The following is a 21,671-nucleotide window of genomic DNA, read 5'->3' as shown; positions in this document are numbered from 1 at the left end:
TGGGAAGAGGTATTTTTGTCCCTAAGGACAACCAAAAGTTCTTTGAGACATGCTATCTACACTGCAAACAGTATGGAGGAGAATTTCAATGATTTCTCTCATCAGCTGCCAGATCATAAAGTTTGGATATTTAACATTGTCATCTAAGATGAGCCTCCAATGACTGTTGCTGGGAGCACAAGTATTGGTATATTGAGATCACTCACATGTCTTGTGGTATTGAATTACCATGTAACAGGAGTTTTTGATAAGCTCAACCTATGAGAATGGCTAACCAAGATAATTAATGCCCTTACCATGTGGTCTTGGATGGTAGCAGTGAGATGTGTGATTATCCAATCAAATTCATCATCAGTATGCTTTTTCTTGATATGGTCTGTTGCTTGCCTCTGGATTGAATTCATCTAAAGTTCTACCTGAAATTTGTCCCAACCCATAAAGCATATGAGAGAAGTCCCCTCTTATTTAGTTCTGCTAGAAGGACCTATGCAATATTGAGCACAGGTAAGAATGTGGCCTAGAGGGTGGTTTTGGTTTCATACTGCAGTAAAGATATATGTTAGACCTGGTAAGGTCTGTACTGGATGTCCATCAAGTGAGTAGTCTGCATGTCTCTTAATCACATTACTGCATCATTTGCAGGTACTTGACTGAATATGAACAGTCAGTGGATGCTCTATATGCAAAGCTATCACTTGGATCTGTAACAAGCTGGATAGGTGGTCCTCCTGTAGTAGGTAGTTTTACATTCCCTTACTTCTTATGTATGGTAGATTCTAGGCAGGAGCCTAGTAAAGCCTGCAGCACCATTGAGGATACCTAGTCATGTAGGATGCTCATGTCAAAGTTGAGATGGACTGTCCAAGTGATGAATGTATCTGATATGAATGGTGATTGTTATTTCTGTGTCCTACAACCATATCAGAGGTCAATCTTACCTGGTATAAGTAACAGAGAAGGACTTTTAGATAGCTATACATGCACAAGCCAAGTGCATCAAAAACCCCATTGGACTAGGACTAGTGAGTGGCTAGAGGGGAGGAAAAAAAACCATTTTTAAATACACTAATCTTACACCTTAAGATAGTATCACTGTCCCTGTACTTACATGGACCATTGATTATTATTGATTAAGAGTATCCCAGTCAGAAACACAGGGCCATGTGCATACAAGCAAGGTCAAAAGAGTATCTCTGAGTGTGGCTGGCAATATCAACCTCATTTGGCCAGCTTATGTGCAACTCTTCTGCACTATCCTGGCAAAACCTGAGCCTTCCACTATTGATTTGAATAATGTGAATGGTAGGAAGGCTTGAACAACCTAGGCATTGATGTGTTTCAGAACTATAATGACCTTGCCCTCAATAACTAACTATACTTTCCAGACAAATGACCTGTACTTTTGGTACAGTTCTGTTCCATCAGCCAGAAGTACACCTGGGATGAGGGAGCCTTGTAATATTTCATCAAGGATAACAAAGACATGTAGCTGCTCAGCCATCTGTGGCATTACTTTGATTATCAGGAAGATCTGGCAGGCCAAGGAGATCCCTGGTGATAACACAGTTCCAGGGGTGCTCATTACTAATGAAATAAGTATTGGCAAGACTGCCTTGGTGATGGGCACCATTGTCTTTACCACTGATGTATACTGGGTAAAATAGATTGTGTTGGGAAAGACTGGATAAATACTAGCAAATATTAATTGCACTCAGATGTGCAAGGCTCCCATCCTGAGTAAGTCTTATGATTCACAATGGATCCCATTTGGAGCTGGGACAGGACCTTGGGCAAATTCAATGATGTCTCACATTTATCAAATCATTCTCATCACATACTCAGTGGGTTAATTTGTATGTATTGCCATGTACTCCATGACATGCTCAATTCTCTGCTATGTATATTATACTAGATCTTCACTATGCAGGGCAAAGTATTTAACATTTATAAGGAAAAAGCTAACCACAACAGCAAAGAGGTATCTGATGAGAAATGGCACATGAAAAATGATAAAATGGAAAGTCATGCTTATAGTATAAGCAACACTTTGTTATCTGTGTCCTCAACAAAGCTCATGACTCCTGTAATCAAAATTCTGGTTGGTATGCTATGCTCAAGGTCATGAAGGCCACTCACCTTCAGCTGATTTCCACTGCCACTCTTTTATTCACCAGCCTTAAGGTATATGCCTAGCACACTCAACTGGTGCTATGTTACTCATGTATTTATTATTGTATGCAGGATTTATGCAATATTGCCTATCTGCTATGCATCCAATACTTCATTAGCTCTCTTGGTGATAAGAGGGAGGACTCTGAGTGGAAGTAATTGTATGCTGTGTGACACATTATTAGTAAAGAAGATAAAGAGCTTACTGCATCTCATACAATTAAACAACTCACTAGCTCTAAGAGTAAATATGAAAAGCCAGCATCCAAGATTTGTGTGCAGGAGCTAATAACTAGTTTGATCTCTAACATCAAGGCTGGATTTGAAGGATGTGTCATTTGGTGCACAGTTGAGTCTTATTGATTCAACAGCAAGAAGATCAACAACACCTTGCCTCTGTACAAAATGATCATTGTTCCTATGCATATGAATAATGAAGAGCTCCAGGTCATCAATATGGGCATGAAATCTTTGGCTGGTGAGTGAGTCTATGTCTTCCTGAGAGAGCTGCACATATTATGGCTTATGCATTATCTTTCATCACACAGGGGCAAGTTGGATGGTATAGATGAATCTTGACATGGAACTGACTGCAGAGGAGTGACAACAGTTAGACAAAAAGTGTAACAAAGATATAAACCTGGATTTAGTCAGCCTTCATTCTCTTGAGAATGATCTCTCTGACCTCATGATGATGAAAAGCAAAAGATCTTGGTGTGTATGGAATTCCTCATGATGAGACCCTTGCTAAAGGTGATAAGAAGCATGTCAGACCACTCTGTGATCTATGTGCTGACCAATTATGTTGAAGATTCTCATGTTGCACAATATCTCAGTGCTTATGCTCAATGGCTCACATACCACTGATGAGTACAATGAAATCATTCACAAGTTTAACACTGATCCAGAGGAGTGTATCCTGCTGTGTCCTTACTATTGGGGTGGTGGGTCTTAATCTTATGGTGACAAACATTATGATTCTCTTTGTAAGTGTTTATCAGTAGTCTAAGCTCCAACTGACTCAACTCTTCATCTATAATATGGTAGTACTTGGCATCATCAATGTGCTCATGGTGAACCATAGTGAAGGCAAAGGCATAATTCTGGGTCAGTTCTTAGACAAAAATAAAGGTATGTGAATACCTATCCTTTCTTGACATTAATCATCTGACTACTACATTATCAAATACAAGATATTGTGCACTAGATTTAATGCACCATCTGAGGAGAAAATATCAGAGATAGTGATGATGAAGATGATGAAGATGAGATCAAAATCCAAGATGGCCTTCCTTGTAGGAGTCAACCCACATCCTCTGCCTTTGCATCTGCTACTGGTTTCTTGCATAAGTTAGCATCTACAGTGTCTTGATAGTCTGCTTTATCTACATCAATTAAAAAGGGCACAAAGTACAAAGCTGTCAGGATCTATGGCAGCAAGAACCAGGTTCAAAATATACAAAGGACTGGTGTTGACAATAGAAACATCTTTATCAGTTCATTCATTGCAATTAATAAAGATCTCATTGTAATTAATGATGACCTCATCAATCCTAATCCTGATAACATTGAGGATGCCAATGAGCAGAATGTGAATGCAAATGCTGTGCCTTCACAAAGACAGCAGAAGGTAACTAAAAAGGGCAAGTGCAAGAAGAAGGTAGTGGCACCCAAGCCAAAAAAGGAAAGACCTAAGCTATAGCTAAAGTTGAAAGTAAAGGTGAAGGATAAGGTGAAAGCTGTGTTAACAGCCATTGAGTATATCTAACAGTATGAGAATGACAGCATCCCTGCTGACAATGATAACATACCAGAGCCTGATCTCATCATTACTGGCTACCAGAGAGCACTGTCCATCCCTGCTAACAATAATAATGCATCTGAGCCTAACCTTATCATCAATGACTCCCAGAGAGAGCTATCCATTCCTTCACTTCTTTCCCTCAATAATGCCACACAAGGTCTTCCCAACAATGGGGACTATGTTTATTTTTACTATACTAAAAGTGATAAGGTGAGTGAAGAGGAGTTTCTGATAGTCAGCTGTGGACCTGCAATAAGGGTGATGTACCACTTTAAAGAAGTGAAAGTGTTGGTAAGGAAGTAAGTATGTGCTTCTATGTAGATTGCTACGATTGACTCTACATCAGCAATAAAATAGATTTTGTGCTGGTCTTCAGAGATTTGGGCACATTACCATCTACTATCTTTAGTATCATTCACTCCCTCCTTCTTGAAATTAGAGTCTTTAGCAATACTAATATCTGGTCAGCATTATGTAAGGTCCTGTCCACCTCCAATGACCTTTTAGATTACACTATAGCAGTGCTAGTGTATTTTACTGTACCCAATGACCAGTGCATGATCAAATGTCATCAGATCCACAAAGACATTCCTGGTGTATGAGCCTTCAGATACTAGTTCAGGTCTTGCCCAAACCCAGGATGCCATCCCATAGCAGCAGATCTTCATGTGTACAATCATGAATCAAAAGCTCATCTCCACTGCTTGCAATACCAGTGGAGGTCTGCAGGTATGTGCACCAATATAGACAACAAGCACATTAGGAGGATAGACAAAATGCACTTGCTCACATTGTTCTGGCACCACTATCCCACCTCTGCCAACCTACAGAACTTCTTTATCAAGCAGACCACTGCCTAGTAAGATGCTGAGTGAACTCCCTTGTCTCAGAAAGGAAAGGAAAGGGAAAGTAGAAGGATATCACTGCCAAGATCAAGACAGATTCTGAGTTGGCATGCTATGACCCTGACCATAGTTTCTTAATGGACATTGATGAATCAATCATGCATTATTAACTGGACTGTGATATCATACAAGATGCTTTCATTATATTTCTATATTCCAAACACTTTTAACTGTTGCAGGATTAAATTAAGATCTTAGTGTATCATTGCAGCTTCTCCTTTGACAGTCAAAATCTCCTACAGTCTAATACAGGAACTTAAGCTGTCACTGTCACTTGAACCAATTGCCCATAACACAACAATTCTACAATGTCTGGTCAAAGTACAGTCTCACTATAGACTGTTGTTTTGTTAACTACAACTCCCTGTCTTTCACAAACCAAACATGTTTCATCTCTGTGTACTGTATGCTGAAATGTAGCCCATATAGGACCATTTCACTGACATAGATGTCATTTGATTGTTTCTGGTTCACCAGCTTAGTAGATCAAATAAGTGAAACCTATAGCAATAACTATGTGACATGTTTACTATATGTACAACAATACAATGTTTGCCAGTGCAATGTTGGTAGAGAAATGCATTGACACAAGGTTATCACACTATTAGTAACACAAACAAAATGAATTGTGATTGGTTTCATTGTTTTTACACAACATTGGTCTGTTCATTTCAGATCATTCCATCACTTCTGTAGTGATCTACTATTATTTGTAGGTTGGATCAACTGGTAGTAGAGCACTGACAAGTGCAGAAAATATAGATTCATCTACAGTGCAGCTAAATGCAAGTCAATGCACTTGGAATTATTAATGAAACATCTTTGAGTATATCTTCAAACCCTGGTTTAGACAGATTTTGAAACTGATGATTTTTTATGCAATGGGAGACCTCAGAAGCTTTCTTGGCTCAAGTGCCTATTTAAGACTGTAACTTCAACTCCTATAGTACAATGTACATTGTAATGAAACAATGTGCTCAATGCTCATTAACACAATCTGTGGAACTTATCTAATCTGGAAGAATAAAATTTCCTGCAGTTAGGATGTAGGGCACAACTGTGGGAAGTCAGTCCAATGGAGAAGAGTGTTCACCAAACATATATATACATGCTATATAGAATATAAAGGCAAACCACCTTGTAGGACCTTCTGATTTTACTTTACACCCAGATGTGGAATCTATGGGCAGCAGAGGAAAATGCAACAAAGAACTTAATGAAAGAAAAAACAATCATTCTTTGTCAATTTCAGCTGTTTGCCCTTGGTGGTAAAATGCACACTCACAGGGGTTGACCATGGTGTGTGCAATGGTAAGGGCATCTTGGTCAATTTCATAATCCAAAACCAAGTTAGAGCAATCAGCAGTCAAGCTGTCTAAAGTGACACAATCACACAGTTCCATTGAGATTCTCATCTTTCATACATTCAGTTGGTTGGCAGGTTCTAAAACATTATCCAGGATGGACTTACCTAGCTTTGTGCAGGAGCTCAGATTTCACCACTCCCCCTTTGAGGACTTTGGTGGCAGCACACTTTTTCATTATTGCTTGGATCTTAGTAGTCAGTGTGATCCTTAGTTTCTCTACCAGGGAAGAGAATAAGAATTGGCTATTTGGCTTTGCAATCATCTATAAAATTTTAATTAACATTTGTAACTGTGCAGTTTGGTAACATGACCACATCATGGCTGTTGATGAGTTTAAACCAAATATAGATGTACTCATGTGCTACTCCAAATAGGGTGGCAATCATGTATTATTAGAATGCTGTCCTTTTTACTTAAGGAAGACTATGGTGTATTTAACTTAGAGGTTGCTTAGTTCATGCAATAGGCACCTCACTGCCAAATCCACATACACCAAAAAATACTACTATTAGTTAAAAAAACACCATTAAAAAATCAATATGAATTATCCTTATTCCTGTCACCTCCAAATTACAATGGGCATCAAAGACAATTGCAAAGTGGCTGCTTATACAACAGCTGCAAGGTTGTTGGCCATGAAAGCCCAAGTCAAAAATCTAGCACTCAATGATGTTGAAATACTGGAAAGCAGAGTGGAAGGTTAAACCTGTGAAGGTGGGATTATGTCAGGGGATTCAGAATGTGGGTATGGGGGAGGGGTTCATTATCATTGTCCAATACTGACTACTCAGACTTGGGCACAACAGAAGCTCAAATCCAGCTCAAGACATTCAGTTCTTGCAAGTACAAGTCTCACAGACATATTCTTGATGCTGGATAACACTTCTGGTACATACCTGCTAATTTGAACCACTGGGAAAAACAATTATAACTTCCTCAGATTTCAAGTGAATGAAAATTATAGAGGAAATGTTCATACTGTCAAAAGGTGTATTTCTACTAAAGGAATAAGTCAGGCCTTTTTTTGACAGACATAGAAGTTTTGCACAAAGTAAGCAGCCTCTAAGTGAAATGCACCATAGGTGTTAGGCTTGTAGCTCCTGTCTATTAGAGGCTTCCAGATAAGCTGTCCACATCCAGTTAGATTGATGCCAAGGAGTCTTTTGCTTGAACTAATGCTCCAGATAGATGAAATCAACAGACAATCAATGCGACATATTCTAGCTGTATAACAAAAACTGTCCAAGTAAACAAGAAAGTCACAAGTAATGCAGTACAATGTTATAAGTAAACATGCTCATTCCAAGATCACAATGTAGGCAAGAGGTAACCAGTTAAATGAGACCCTGAGAAGCACACATGATTAGATATAATTGTTCCAGTTTACTTCAGCAGCCACTCTGTTTACAATCACTTTGCAGCTTTCCAGGAAGCTGTGGAAGGTTATCATTCACCTGTGTGTTTGCATCTCCTGAAACCAAGGATTGTAATTTTGATCACTGGGTTGAGAAACTGTGTCTTGTGCTCACCTGAATGTTCAGCAAGACCCTAATTTACATTTACTTCATTATCCTCTTGCTCCTGGTTATATTAAACTTCTTGCTCTCTGGCTTTTCTATCCTTATATTATCTAGCCATCTTCTCCTTCTACCAAGGCCTAGCTGCTTTCAACACATCTGGTATGTTCTTGCCCAAGGTGATCTGTGACACAATCTATCTCCAACCAGGCTTGTTCTTTTTGATGCTGACTCTGGTCAGGGTTTGCCAGGGAATGTCATCTTCAATGTCCAAGGCTTGATCATGCTCCTGTACACCATGCCTGCAAACATATCCTTTGAGAACCAACTGAGCCTCAAATATATTGAACATGTTGGTAGGGTTTGGGATAGATAAATTGGCCATCATGCATGATTATATACAATCATAGCATACCTGTTTTTTCAGAAATCTTATCTGAGGCCTCATGCTACACATGGTTTTGCATCATGTCAGCAACAAACACCCTCCAGGTCACCTCTCCCATCCACAACTGTTGTGTGATTGCCTAGATATCATTCCATTTTGGTTCCAGAACAATAATGTTAATGAGGGTATTTATATCTTGTGAGAACTGCTCAATATGTTTGTAAGGCAGGTCTTGCATAAGGATATAGTATAATATCACCATAGGCTTGTTAAAGATAGAGAGTTGCCTGCATGATGTAGAATTAGTAGCAAATTGTGATAGCATGACATACAGACCCCACTATCTGTAACCCAGTCCCACAACTGCTTGCTCCAGAAATATGGCAGTAGCTTCTGATCTTCATGCTATCTTTGTAATAACCTTGCCCCTTTGTAATAATGAGTCTCAGTATACTCATCTGGGTTCTTCAAAGCTGTGAGTGCTTCTTTTTTCAAGGTTTGATAAAATGCCTCTTCAAGCCCATTGATTTCACTGTCAAACTATTTTTCCAGGTCATCAGGGGGGGGGGGGGAAACAGGCCCTTGCCCTTGGCATTTATATTCCACTCATACTTTACATTTACAAGGTGAGAATATCAGAGAATAAGACCCAAGAAAAGTACTCACTGAAGAACACCTTATTTTCTGGCCTAATTGGATCAGCATTGAAGAACTGTGCTCCTGTGTGAGTGATCTTTGTATACTCATTGTTTGACCAATTCTAGCACTAATAGGCTTGCTATTCATCAAGACCACAGACACTCCCACCCTGGCAAGCAAGTGTTGTGCCACCAACATACTATAGTTCTAACAAAGAATGATTGTTTTTTCTTTCATTAAGTTCTTTGTTGCATTTTCCTCTGCTGCCCATAGATTCCACATCTGGGTGTAAAGTAAAATCAGAAGGTCCTACAAGGTGGTTTGCCTTTATATTCTATATAGCATGTATATATATGTTTGGTGAACACTCTTCTCCATTGGACTGACTTCTCACAGTTGTGCCCTACATCCTAACTGCAGGAAATTTTATTCTTCCAGATTAGATAAGTTCCACAGATTGTGTTAATGAGCATTGAGCACATTGTTTCATTACAATGTACATTGTACTATAGGAGTTGAAGTTATAGTCTTAAATAGGCACTTGAGCCAAGAAAGCTTCTGAGGTCCTCCCATTGCATAAAAAATCATCAGTTTCAAAATCTGTCTAAACCAGGCTTTGAAGATATACTCAAAGATGTTTCATTAATAATTCCAAGTGCATTGACTTGCATTTAGCTGCACTGTAGATGAATCTATATTTCCTGCACTTGTCAGTGCTCTACTACCAGTTGATCCAACCTACAAATAATAGTAGATCACTACAGAAGTGATGGAATGATCTGAAATGAACAGACCAATGTTGTGTAAAAACAATGAAACCAATCACAATTCATTTTGTTTGTGTTACTAATAGTGTGATAACCTTGTGTCAATGCATTTCTCTACCAACATTGCACTGGCAAACATTGTATTGTTGTACATATAGTAAACATGTCACATAGTTATTGCTATAGGTTTCACTTATTTGATCTACTAAGCTGGTGAACCAGAAACAATCAAATGACATCTATGTCAGTGAAATGGTCCTATATGGGCTACATTTCAGCATACAGTACACAGAGATGAAACATGTTTGGTTTGTGAAAGACAGGGAGTTGTAGTTAACAAAACAACAGTCTATAGTGAGACTGTACTTTGACCAGACATTGTAGAATTGTTGTGTTATGGGCAATTGGTTCAAGTGACAGTGACAGCTTAAGTTCCTGTATTAGACTGTAGGAGATTTTGACTGTCAAAGGAGAAGCTGCAATGATACACTAAGATCTTAATTTAATCCTGCAACAGTTAAAAGTGTTTGGAATATAGAAATATAATGAAAGCATCTTGTATGATATCACAGTCCAGTTAATAATGCATGATTGATTCATCAATGTCCATTAAGAAACTATGGTCAGGGTCATAGCATGCCAACTCAGAATCTGTCTTGATCTTGGCAGTGATATCCTTCTACTTTCCCTTTCCTTTCCTTTCTGAGACAAGGGAGTTCACTCAGCATCTTACTAGGCAGTGGTCTGCTTGATAAAGAAGTTCTGTAGGTTGGCAGAGGTGGGATAGTGGTGCCAGAACAATGTGAGCAAGTGCATTTTGTCTATCCTCCTAATGTGCTTGTTGTCTATATTGGTGCACATACCTGCAGACCTCCACTGGTATTGCAAGCAGTGGAGATGAGCTTTTAATTCATGATTGTACACATGAAGATCTGCTGCTATGGGATGGCATCCTGGGTTTGGGCAAGACCTGAACTAGTATCTGAAGGCTCATACACCAGGAATGTCTTTGTGGATCTGATGACATTTGATCATGCACTGGGTAATCTAGGAGTCCTATCATCTTATAAGATAGTCCACTTAGCTTGTTCTTTTTTTCAGCATCTTTGTCAAGTCTTTCATCCACTATCTCTTTGTGTGTGAGCTGAGTTTTATTGTTGGTATTTTATCTTTTATGGTTTGCTAGAGGATGCTGCTAAGGTTGGATGTGGCTTTCTAAAATTGCTGTTTGGATGTAATGTTTGTTAGGAGTGGTATTGTACTAAGGTGGTGGGTAAGGCTGCTGCAGAATGTGTCATAGTCTATGTCTTGGTAGTTATACATTTTTGTGCTTGAGGTGCATGGCATTACAAGATCTAAAGTACAAAGTATGGGAACATGGTCAGTACATGGTAGGCGCCACCTGGGTGCTGTGTCACATAAGGTGAATGCATCAAGAGTATGAGCTGTACAGAAGATATTGTCTAGTCTTGTTCAGTTGATGCTGCTGGAGGATTGTAGGGTAGGTTTGTTGCAGGGTAGGGCCATTCTCATGTTGCAGTCTGCTAGTAGTTCAATTATGTGTTATGTGGTTTCCTGTGCTTCAGGGGGAGGGTGTATAGGTGAGCATTGCATATTTCTTCTCATAGGTGGTAGTGAGTGTTAAAATTGCCCATGAGGATGATATGGTTGTTTGGATTGGGATAGATAGTGCAGATTTAATTGTCTAGATAGGTAGTTAGTAGAGAAATAACTTTGCATATCTTACAATCATCATATATGTTGAATATGTTGATTTTTCTGAATGCACTGTTGTGTTCAATGACCACTACATCTGCTAAAGTGAAATAGAGTTGGTGCCAGTTATTGGTGTTAATGCATTTGTGAATGAGAGTGACTGCATGTGAATTACTCTTGTAGGTGTACTTATGTGTTGGGTAGATGACATTCCAATCTGGGGTGGCTCTTGTATGGTTACAATGTCATAGTTTTTTGCTGTAAAGGGACCACTTAGTATACAGTATTGAGTGGTAGATGATTTATTAGGGTTTTCATGCTGTATATGTAGTCAGGCAGTTTCATGGTTTGGTGTGTTAGTCATAATGATAGTTGGAATTAGAGGAGGCTGGGGTTTGAGAGTGGAAGTAAGGGTTGGGGTTAGGTGAGTATTGTGGGGTGTATGATGATGGGCAGGATAATATTCTCATTTGTGGTGGAAGATAGTGTCTTTGCATGCTCCTATTCCCTCTTGCTTGGAGTACATCTCGATGAGTTGTGAACCAGACCAGACGAGTGGACAGATTAGATGAGGAGATGTTGGATGGAGATAAGATCTGGATTGGATCTGAGATCTAGATATGCAGATATGATAATCAACTTGCATTGTAAGTTCTTGATAGCATACCAGAGCCTGATCTCATCATTACTGGCTCCCAGAGAGCACTGTCCATCCCTGCTAACAATAACAATGCATCTGAGCCTAACCTTATCATCAATGACTCCCAGAGAGATAGAGACTCACACTTCTATATGGCCCTCATAGGAAAATATACCATCCCTTCCCTCTCACACTCTAGCTCTAATCCTCAGGATAAGTTACACACACTATCATGTGCTTTCATACAAATACCATGTGCATGCTAATACACTCACATGTTCTGCCCACCCACCTAGGTCCTCCACTATCATCCATCCATGTCCTCACTAAGTTCACTGGTGCATTTTCATTATGTTCTTATTATGCTAATGTATCCTCTAGACCAAAAATAGCACTGTAAGCATGTACAGTGACTTGCAAGACCATTATAATGTTTGGTATCTTTGTAGTGTTGTCTTGATAATTGATCCAACCTCTGGTAAAGTATGGTTCAAGGAACTGGTAGGTGAGTTTGAATGGCCCACTGGTAGTGTCGTGGTTAATTAGAGTTAGGTGAACAAACAGAATAGGGGAAGACGAGATTTGGGCTTATTTGAACACTTCAAGAGTCACCAGAATGAGAGGAAATGTGTTCAACACTAGCAGCCTGCTCCTGTGGAAACCCTGTAGGCCATGCATCAATGAATAGCAATACAAGTGTGATTGGTTAAGTCACTTACAAGGTGTGGCTCATGAGTTTGATTTTGCAGTTGGCAGCCAATATGGAACACAATGCATTAGAACATCACATCCTCAGACAGGATCACTCATCATAACTCTCATGGAATGTCCACACAGTTTAAGCAAATGATATGAGGGCAATTGTTGCAGCATATGAGTGAGTTAGGCTCATTAGACCCATCTCTATACATGATACAAAACTAAGGTTGATGAGATCAAGTGTGAATTTGAAAGCATGCACATAGTTGTGCTCAGACCCATCATTGCATACCTCCATGGCCTGAACAGGCATCATCAAGGAGTCCTGGTCAGGTGTTATAGGGGTTATCCAAGGAGCCATGCCTCCAGTGGACTTTTTGCAGTCATCTTCATTGTGGGTATTATGAACATGACAGGTGGGGAAATTGGTGGTGAAGGTTGTGGACAAGTGGTGGGGTTTGTGGATGCAAGCATTCTTTTTAGTGCCATAAGGTTAGACAAACATGCACCAATATTTGAATATTCAACCCTGCATTGATCACCTTCTAATAGCCCCACTCAATTACATTTTATTTCACCCATTTTATTTTCCAGTAAATGAGTGCATATTGCCATGGGGAACAACCAGACAAATCAATAATTAAAATAATATGTTGTACCTGCTGGATATCTGTTGTCACAGAGTTTCATTCGCTGTGAGCACCTCAAACATCACATACATACATCATGGCATGTCTATGATGTCTTGGATGCAAGTCACTGAAGTATCATCAATCAGCAGCACAACAGCTCAAAGTCCTTGCAATTGCACAGCTGGCAACTGCAGAAGATGGTGATGATGAAATTCTCAGTCTCACTCTAGCAGCCCTTGCAGCAGACCATAGACGGAAATCACAAAGCAAGAAATATGGCATCCATGGAGAATACAACCAACCTAAGTCTGAGGACTTCTTCAATATTCTGCTTGGACAGGCTAGTGAAAGGCAGTTTAAAGCCTGGTTTCAGTAACGCAAATTTTTGCTGATTTGTTCTTGAAGACTGACTACCAATAGAATGTGAAGGGAATCCTTCTGGCATGTCCACAACTTGATACATGTTGACCCCATTTTTGTTAGCACCTGCAACCACCCTCAGCACCCTGTTTACTACCAACTGGCAACATTCTTGTGTTGTCTGGGTGCCAAGAGTGGACTCAAAACTGCTGGTGTCATGTCCATTGCCAAGGGCTCAGTGTATGTCTATTGCTATTGAATTTGTTGAGCAATTTGGAATATCCGAAGTGCTCATTTAGCTTGGCCAGGAGGGCAACGGAGGCAGTTTCTCTCTGGTGAAATGGCTGACTGGGGTTTTCCTGGTTGTATTGGAATCGCTGACGGTGTCATGCATGGTATGGAGTTCATACCATGACATATATAAGAAGTATAGAAGGAGATGATTAGGAGAGTGTATGAGGATATATTTCTCACTCATGAGCTTAGTCATCTATTTCCCTTTATTTATTTAGTTGTATTTATAGTTTCAGCCACTTGATTACATCAGTGAACCACTCAGATATGTTTGTAAGCATGTCATGTGACTGGTAATATTCTGATTTGTAAGGATTTTTCCATGACTTATCATGTTTTGTCATGATTTGTCATGCTTTGTAATATTTTACTCATGTACTTTAGTAAGCAGCTGATTCAGCACACCAAAAGGCTTGGTTTGTAAGCATATTCTTACCAATCCAGTGATGAGTCATTGCTTAGTAAGGATGGTTTCTAAAATGTATATAAGGACTTCATTCTCACATAATCAACAAGTTTTTCCCTCTTCTTTCTTGTCTCAAACCATGAGATTCGTAAGATTTGAAGTGCAGGAGTTTTCCCTCTTTCTGTCTCAATAGTGTGAGATTATGAAGAAAGTGAAGGCCTTGAGATTGCCTTTGAAAACTATAGTATTTCTAGTCTAGATTGGTTGTATACTATCTTACAGGGATCACCTATACAACAGTCTATCATATTTGATTCAGCAGAGGTCCATATTACCTACTAGGTTTAAGTTAACCTGACAAAATATATACTTCCCTTTACTATCAAGAAGTGATCTAGCAAAGAAGTAATTTATTACCCTTTGGCCACCCATGAACAACACGTTATCAACTGAGAAGTAGAAAATCAGTTGACCATGAACTTGAGGAGCTGGCACCTTAGTCTTATTGAAGTACAATTGTGATAGTCATTGTATTTCACCTCAACTTATATAAGACCCTCAAGTAGTAAGACAATGGTAGTTATATTCATCTTGAAAATAAACCAACAGAGAATGGGTTTGCATATTGGTGCTGCAAGAAATTTTATGCAGTATGTCTCTGTGCTTTAATACTGCTGAATATTTAAACTACCAAATGCTAGATCATCATACAGGCAACCTGTGATCATCAGGCAATTTTCACATCATATGATTTTGGATGGCCAGGATCAGTTCAGGATAGTCAGGTGTTCAAAAATTTGCACTTATAGAGGTGAAAGGCAGCTTACTTTTGGCAACATGAATATATACTAGTTGATAAAGGTACGTTGCTCAGAAACTTGTGTTGTGATGTGCTAACCTGAGATCTTGTAGGCTACCCTTTGACAATGTACTTGATATGTCCTTTCAACGAATTTGATCTTACCAATGATGCTGATGAGGCAAGGCGATGGCAGGATTGGAATAGGAAGTTATCTTCACTTTGGATATTTGTTGAACATGCTTTCAGGCGCTTGAAAGGCTGTTTCCCGCTCCTCCATGGCATGAGTGGAATTGACTTGCCAGACATCTTCCAAATGGTCGAAGCAGCAATGATTCTTCATAATATACTGGAGGAAAATGGTGATGACCCAATGACTATCAAGGGATTTAATGGCACAGAGGATCATGGTGTACATGAAGTTTGAGGTGAAGGTCCAGTGCAGATGACAGGGGTGAATGCTAATGAGGATGATTTATATCGTCTAGGTCTTTACATCGCAAGAATCTCATAGACTACTCTATGAACTAGTGTCCTCCGCTGTCAGTTGCTCTGCCATTTTTTGGCCATGAGCTTGTATCAGAGGGTTTGGATGATTCAAAAATTCACTAGCCTGTTGCCACTCCTCCTGCCATGCCTTGCATCATGCCTCTTCTCTCTTCGCTCAAATATCAGCCTGACATTGCTCATACTCCTCCTGCTCACACTTCTCACACTTCAATGTGACCTCCATGTTGAGTTTGGCAACCTCTAGATTAGTTTCGTTGACTTTTGCCTGCCATCTATGATGCTTGCTCATAGTTCCCATCATGTCATGAAGAAGCATGCTGGTATCAGAAATGTCATTGGCCTCAAATGATGCTGACTTATGCATTTGTTTTTTTGGTGGAGTCTCATCATCTGAGATAGACTCGCTTGAGTTGATGTTGTGGCTGTGAATCACTGTAGGATCATTACAAGCACTGATGAACTATCAGGAGCCTCTCCCAATAATAAATGATAATTACTCACACAGTGTCAATGGCTCTGAAAATTTTACTAGCTTCAAAGTCATCCAGTACCTTCTTTGACACTTTTTTCTTTGATGTGCATTTTTGCTTCATCCCATCTAGTGCAACATCATCTTCAACAATATTCCCACACTCACTGTCAAGCTCATCTCCTTCTCCATCTTCATCTCCATCACCTCCACCAGTGTGCTCTTGGCACTCTCACACAGCCTTGTACTTTGGCCAAGCTTGGTTGTGCCAGCTTGAATGTTGGCCACACTTCTGGAGAGGTAATATACTTCATGGCTTTCAGTTTATCTTCATCTGAAAATGCTTGCCCTGAAGTTGCACCTTCCAGCTTCATGGGTGTCTCTACAGGTGCAGCTCCAAGTCCCTCTGGCTCAAGCTTAAGACCTGCCTGACAGAGCTGGCTCTTGGTGAGCTTTGAGATCTCATCATCCAAGTTACCAGAGGTCTGTCTGTTCCCTTCACTGGATTTACTTCCTGTCCCTCTCATTGACTTTGGCTTTGGAACAGGAGTAGCACTACCTGGAGTCTTCGGAGCAGCTTGTGCTCGAATGTGTCGCACAGGTGTTTTTGCGGGTGTCACTGTTGGCATAGTGGGAGCTTCAGGTATGTCATTCTGCCATTTTGTGATGGGATGAATGAGAGGCCCTCAGGACACATTTTTTGAGGTGATTGACGAAGCCCAGAGGTTGGATCAGTGTAGAAATGTGGTTGATGTGCAGGGGTGCTGGGACAAGACATGGGGTGAGTGTCAGCCTGCTGGATGTGCCTTCTGTGATACTGATTTGATGAAGGGGGCTGTGGCAACTTGAAATCTGCGTTGGGGAGGACATGTCTATTTCCATCATGAATGGGAAGTTGCTCAAATACATTTGGCACTTGCAGGTACATGTTTTCGGTTGGAGGAGTCCACTGCGAACCATTATGATTCATGACTGCAGCACACTGATGAACTTGCACACTCATTCATGCATCTGCGATCACAGTGTGTGCCATGTTGGCACATTCAAATCTCAGCTAGTGTTGCACTCCTGTAAATATATAATAAAATACTTATGGTGCTCTCACAGTCTGTCAATCATATATTGCTTGCACAAAATAAAATGGGCGAAATAAAATGTAATTGAGTGAGGCTAATACATGCAATAGTGTACAGTACATTATTTCATCACACATAAATTAGTAATTCACAGATCTCATGTTGTATTGAGTTTTGGCAGTTCCTATTGTGACATGTGGGTGGATACTTAGACAATTGTACAATACATCAGGTATAACCTTTGAAGGTCCAACACACACTATGAGACATGGTCTGTACTAAGTAGGACTACTGCTGAGTTGCTGGAAGTTGGTGCATACATAACAATGTTATCAGTTGATTAAATTTGTAGTCATTCTAACCTCAATGACATGCAGCCCTAAGAAATGCAAGTCATGTCCAAACCCTGCCTGATATAAGCAGAAACTAAAAATAATATAGATAATTTTATAATGTCTACAATGCTTTCTGAGCAAGCATGAGAATCTTACTGTAAATGACTAGCTGATGGCATTTGCATCTATTGATGACCAGCAGACCCACCCCAGAATTGTGTTGCTCAGTATTTTAAGACAAGAAAAGAAACTTCATGCCTTTTCAGAATATGTCACATGGAGTTGCAGAATGCAAAGCAGGTTAGGTGAGACAAATTCTGGAATACCAAGTAGCATAACATTTTAACACTACTGCAGGAATTATTTCATGATGTATATATCTTATATTATATAGTAAACAGGCAGCTCCTGTCACTATACATTATGAGATAGTGTATTGTATCTAATTGAATTGAACTATGATGCCAGTTTTGAGGCTGAAGGATGAGGCAGGCCAAGCTTTACCATATTTAGTCATGATTATTTTGACCTTTGTGTATTTAGCAGATGTGACATGTTTGTTTGTGTTTTGTCATGGTTGATTTTCTGTTCATTCTCTCTCTTTCTCTTGTCTCTTTGTTCCATCTACCTGGTGCTTGCACCTTTCATTGTGTACCTCAAAAATTTGTTCATCCTATGCACTCCTCTTCCCCTCTTGTTCATTCAGACTTGCTTTTGTCTATTCCAACCAACTTAGTGCATGCCTCCCCATAATGGGAGATGTGTCTTGTGTACTTAAGAGTCATGCTAGTTGGGGTGGCAGCTCCCTCTGATGCCCTTACCGGTCTAGAGTTTTCCTGGGCTGTACAGCCTGGGAGGGGCTGCTATTGGGACTAGATATACAGTGGCTCAAAAAAGTGTCCAAATGTTTATGCATTTTCAAGTAATTGGATAATAGCAAGCCAGCACCTGAGTACAATATAAAGGCATAGGGACAAGTCTAAAGGCTTGACATCATAGCTATAATCTGAGATATATATCGTGGGAATTAGACTACATATGGGCAAGATATGGTAATTCTAATCACATGACTCATTTGGACACTTTTTTGACTTTATATCCAAATCACAAAATCCAACCATTCACAGATATTATTCTTAATAGAAGTGGTGCAATAATCAATATTTGGTCTTATTTTAATATTATTTATATATATGAACCCACATAACATCATGAACTTTAACATAATCATCATACAGCCCATCTCCTCTGCTCCAAAGGATAATATCCTTATTCTCTGCTCCTCTAGTTTGTCTATGAGGCAAATTGCTTCCAAAACTGGTCCTAGCAAGTCTACTATTGCTATAGTCATAAACCAGAACATGCTAGAGAATGAAAATCATAAAATGGATGGTCTTTCAAGCTTACTCTACAGCATAAAAGAGCTATTGTTCATTAAAGTCCATCTGGCAAGGCTTCAAATGTTGTCCATGCTACCAAGTTCATCAATTCCATTATCCCCACTCCCATTCCCACTCAAACAGTCAAAAACACCCTTAAGGCAGCCAATCTTATGGCTGTAACCGAGAAGAAAATGCCTCTTCTTTCAGCAGCCTATAGGGGTCTTTGCTTTAAAGCACTAACATTGGACTATGAAAGACTGGAAGAAGGTAGTTTGGTCATATGAGATAAAAATCAATAGAATGAGGTCAGATGGCCTGGAATATGTGTCAAACAAGGTAGGGGAACCATCAGGGGAAAGAGAAGTCAAGAACATACTAAAGTTTGGAAGATGAAGTATGATGGTAGGGGTTGTAGGAGATAGAATGGTGTGGGGATTGTTTGTGAGGTGGAAGGAGGCATGAATGTAGAGCAGTGAATCTCCATTCTAGAGAAGTGTCTACTCAGAAGGATGCAGAAGTCAGGAATTGATGAAGGAGACATTATCTTCCAACTGGATAATGACTCCAAGCATACCTCAAAGCTAGCTATAAAATGGCTCAAAGCTCATGAGATCAATGTTCTATCATTGACAGCATAACTATAGCAATAGTAGACTTGCTAGGACCAGTTTTGGAAGCAATTTGCCTCATAGACAAACTAGAGGAGCAGAGAATAAGGATATTATCCTTTGGAGCAGAGGAGATGGGCTGTATGATGATTATGTTAAAGTTCATGATGTTATGTGGGTTCATATATATAAATAATATTAAAATAAGACCAAATATTGATTATTGCACCACTTCTATTAAGAATAATATCTGTGAATGGTTGGATTTTGTGATTTGGATATAAAGTCAAAAAAGTGTCCAAATGAGTCATGTGATTAGAATTACCATATCTTGCCCATATGTAGTCTAATTCCCACGATATATATCTCAGATTATAGCTATGATGTCAAGCCTTTAGACTTGTCCCTATGCCTTTATATTGTACTCAGGTGCTGGCTTGCTATTATCCAATTACTTGAAAATGCATAAACATTTGGACACTTTTTTGAGCCACTGTATAATGATTTGGCATTGAGGCCCTCCTCTTGGCATCAAGGGTAAGTTTATAGTAATCTCACTTTGCTTTACCTTGTGCTTACATGCAATGTAGGGCACTCTGTTACTCTTTGTGTATCCTTTCATCTCACACCCTTTGAACTAACTGCCAGCAGTGCTTCTATAGTAAGCAACAAAACTATTGCAATGTTCACATGACATTGATTACTCTGGATATATCATCACAGGGATGGCAGCTATGGAAATGTAGATGAGAGCAATATTATAGCCCTACATCCAGGCTACAATGGTTACACTGCATTGGAGATGTGAAAACATTTCCTTAAAAGGATATAAGTAATTTACTATATGGTATGCATTGTAACAGTTTTGTTGCTGATATTTTTCAATATCAAAATCCTATCAATAGACATCAGTTATGTTATTTAGTGTGTCTTATAATGTCATGTGACATGTAAATGGTCAACATGATATAAACAAAGCCAAATGTTGAACTTTCTCAACATTCATCATTATGAAAGCCCTCTCTGCTGACAAACTCAACCAATCCTTTTTTAATTTGATTTTAACTAATATACAAGGGAGATCTCACATGCTACTAGTGTACACCATAGTACCATTATCAGAATTCACTCTTAACTTCATTCTGACCTTCAAAAGTCCTCTGGTGGTTGTTCTTCTGTCCTTTCCTCCTCCTATGTTTAGCATGCTATTTGGTTAATCAGTACAGACAAGGCTGAACATGCCACTCAAGTCACAAGAGCACTTCTGGACATCAAGAACCAGCCTATGTCCTCTCAGATAACACATCATTACTTTTGTAGCCTGGATGTAGGGCTACAATATTGCTCTCATCTACATTTTTATAGCTACCATCCCTGTGATGATATATTCAGAGTAATTAATGTTATACAAACATTGCAACAGTTTTGTTGCTTACTGTATCTGTTTCATCTTTGCATTGTTGTGGGCCATGCATGTCCTTTTAAGTGGACTGCCACTTTGATGGAATCTGGGAGTTGTTTGGGTCATATATTTCCATCTAAGTGGACTACCACCTCTTTGAGTTCTGGGGCCCCTCTTCTGCAGTTCAAACTGTCTATCACACAACTTCTTGTATGAGGTTACTCTGGCATCTGCCAGACTTGTGATAGGCAGGGCAGTGTATCAGGCTATATAGCTTTGACAAGCATCAACATCAGCATATCTAATAACTAAATATATGCAACTTGGTGTGCTTACATCACCATGATTGTCCTTCCAATTCAGGATTTCAACAAAAGATTGCACAAACACTGGATGATTTCCAGTTATGTGGTTGAAGAGGTGGGATTTATAAAGTGATATTAAGGCAGCAACATGATCACTGAATACTGTAACACTTGTATAATCCCTCTCTAACTCATGTGAGAACTTGACTTAGCTTGAGATTATACTGGAGGTGTGATCCATCAAGGAGTGCACAGCACATGTGGACATTGATTCAAATAATAGATAGAAGAAACTGTGAATGTTGTCATTGTAATATGTTACATAGACTCTCAAGTATTGTGATGTATTGTGAGGTGAAAGGTTGAATTAACAGAATGTGTATTTAGCATGGGAATCATGGCACCATTGAGATTGACAACTTGAGATATGACCTCAGATGGTGATTCAAAGTACTGGGTCCACCTGGTAAGGTACAACATAT

The 21,671-nt window shown here is 39.4% G+C and overlaps 4 protein-coding genes across 4 annotated transcripts; 2 read left to right on the top strand and 2 right to left on the bottom strand.

The window, feature by feature from the left end:
* Window positions 1-297: 297 nt before the first annotated feature.
* On the top strand, window positions 298-4,276 carry BJ212DRAFT_1301773 (uncharacterized protein; the record flags this gene model as incomplete). The annotated part of the gene is made up of 22 exons (XM_041333174.1): window positions 298-354; window positions 411-504; window positions 574-595; window positions 643-733; window positions 774-827; window positions 969-1,022; window positions 1,146-1,295; window positions 1,412-1,455; window positions 1,526-1,655; window positions 1,716-1,841; window positions 1,913-1,978; window positions 2,035-2,181; window positions 2,242-2,324; window positions 2,355-2,510; window positions 2,541-2,647; window positions 2,718-2,731; window positions 2,872-2,883; window positions 2,981-3,113; window positions 3,217-3,300; window positions 3,399-3,532; window positions 3,572-3,799; window positions 3,941-4,276. The coding sequence occupies 22 exons, from the start codon at window positions 298-300 to the stop codon at window positions 4,274-4,276; spliced, it is 2,322 nt and encodes a 773-aa protein (XP_041190153.1).
* A 6,977-nt stretch (window positions 4,277-11,253) lies between these two features.
* Window positions 11,254-11,517, bottom strand: BJ212DRAFT_1277596 (uncharacterized protein; the record flags this gene model as incomplete). Its single annotated transcript, XM_041331376.1, has 1 exon — window positions 11,254-11,517. A coding segment is annotated over one exon (264 nt), but the record flags the coding sequence as incomplete, so codon positions are not given.
* Window positions 11,518-12,970: 1,453 nt separating this feature from the next.
* On the top strand, window positions 12,971-15,205 carry BJ212DRAFT_1448307 (uncharacterized protein; the record flags this gene model as incomplete). The annotated part of the gene is made up of 6 exons (XM_041338526.1): window positions 12,971-13,005; window positions 13,673-13,843; window positions 13,892-13,986; window positions 14,874-14,953; window positions 15,017-15,088; window positions 15,122-15,205. 6 exons carry the CDS (start codon window positions 12,971-12,973, stop codon window positions 15,203-15,205), a joined length of 537 nt encoding a protein of 178 aa, XP_041190151.1.
* A 561-nt stretch (window positions 15,206-15,766) lies between these two features.
* On the bottom strand, window positions 15,767-16,710 carry BJ212DRAFT_1483462 (uncharacterized protein; the record flags this gene model as incomplete). Its single annotated transcript, XM_041340615.1, has 3 exons — window positions 15,767-16,064; window positions 16,114-16,273; window positions 16,320-16,710. 3 exons carry the CDS (start codon window positions 16,708-16,710, stop codon window positions 15,767-15,769), a joined length of 849 nt encoding a protein of 282 aa, XP_041190150.1.
* Between the last annotated feature and the right edge of the window lie 4,961 nt (window positions 16,711-21,671).

Source organism: Suillus subaureus (assembly GCF_016647635.1).
Source record: "Suillus subaureus strain MN1 chromosome Unknown BJ212scaffold_28, whole genome shotgun sequence".
NCBI lineage: Eukaryota > Fungi > Basidiomycota > Agaricomycetes > Boletales > Suillaceae > Suillus > Suillus subaureus.
This window is presented reverse-complemented; position numbering and strand designations above follow the sequence as displayed.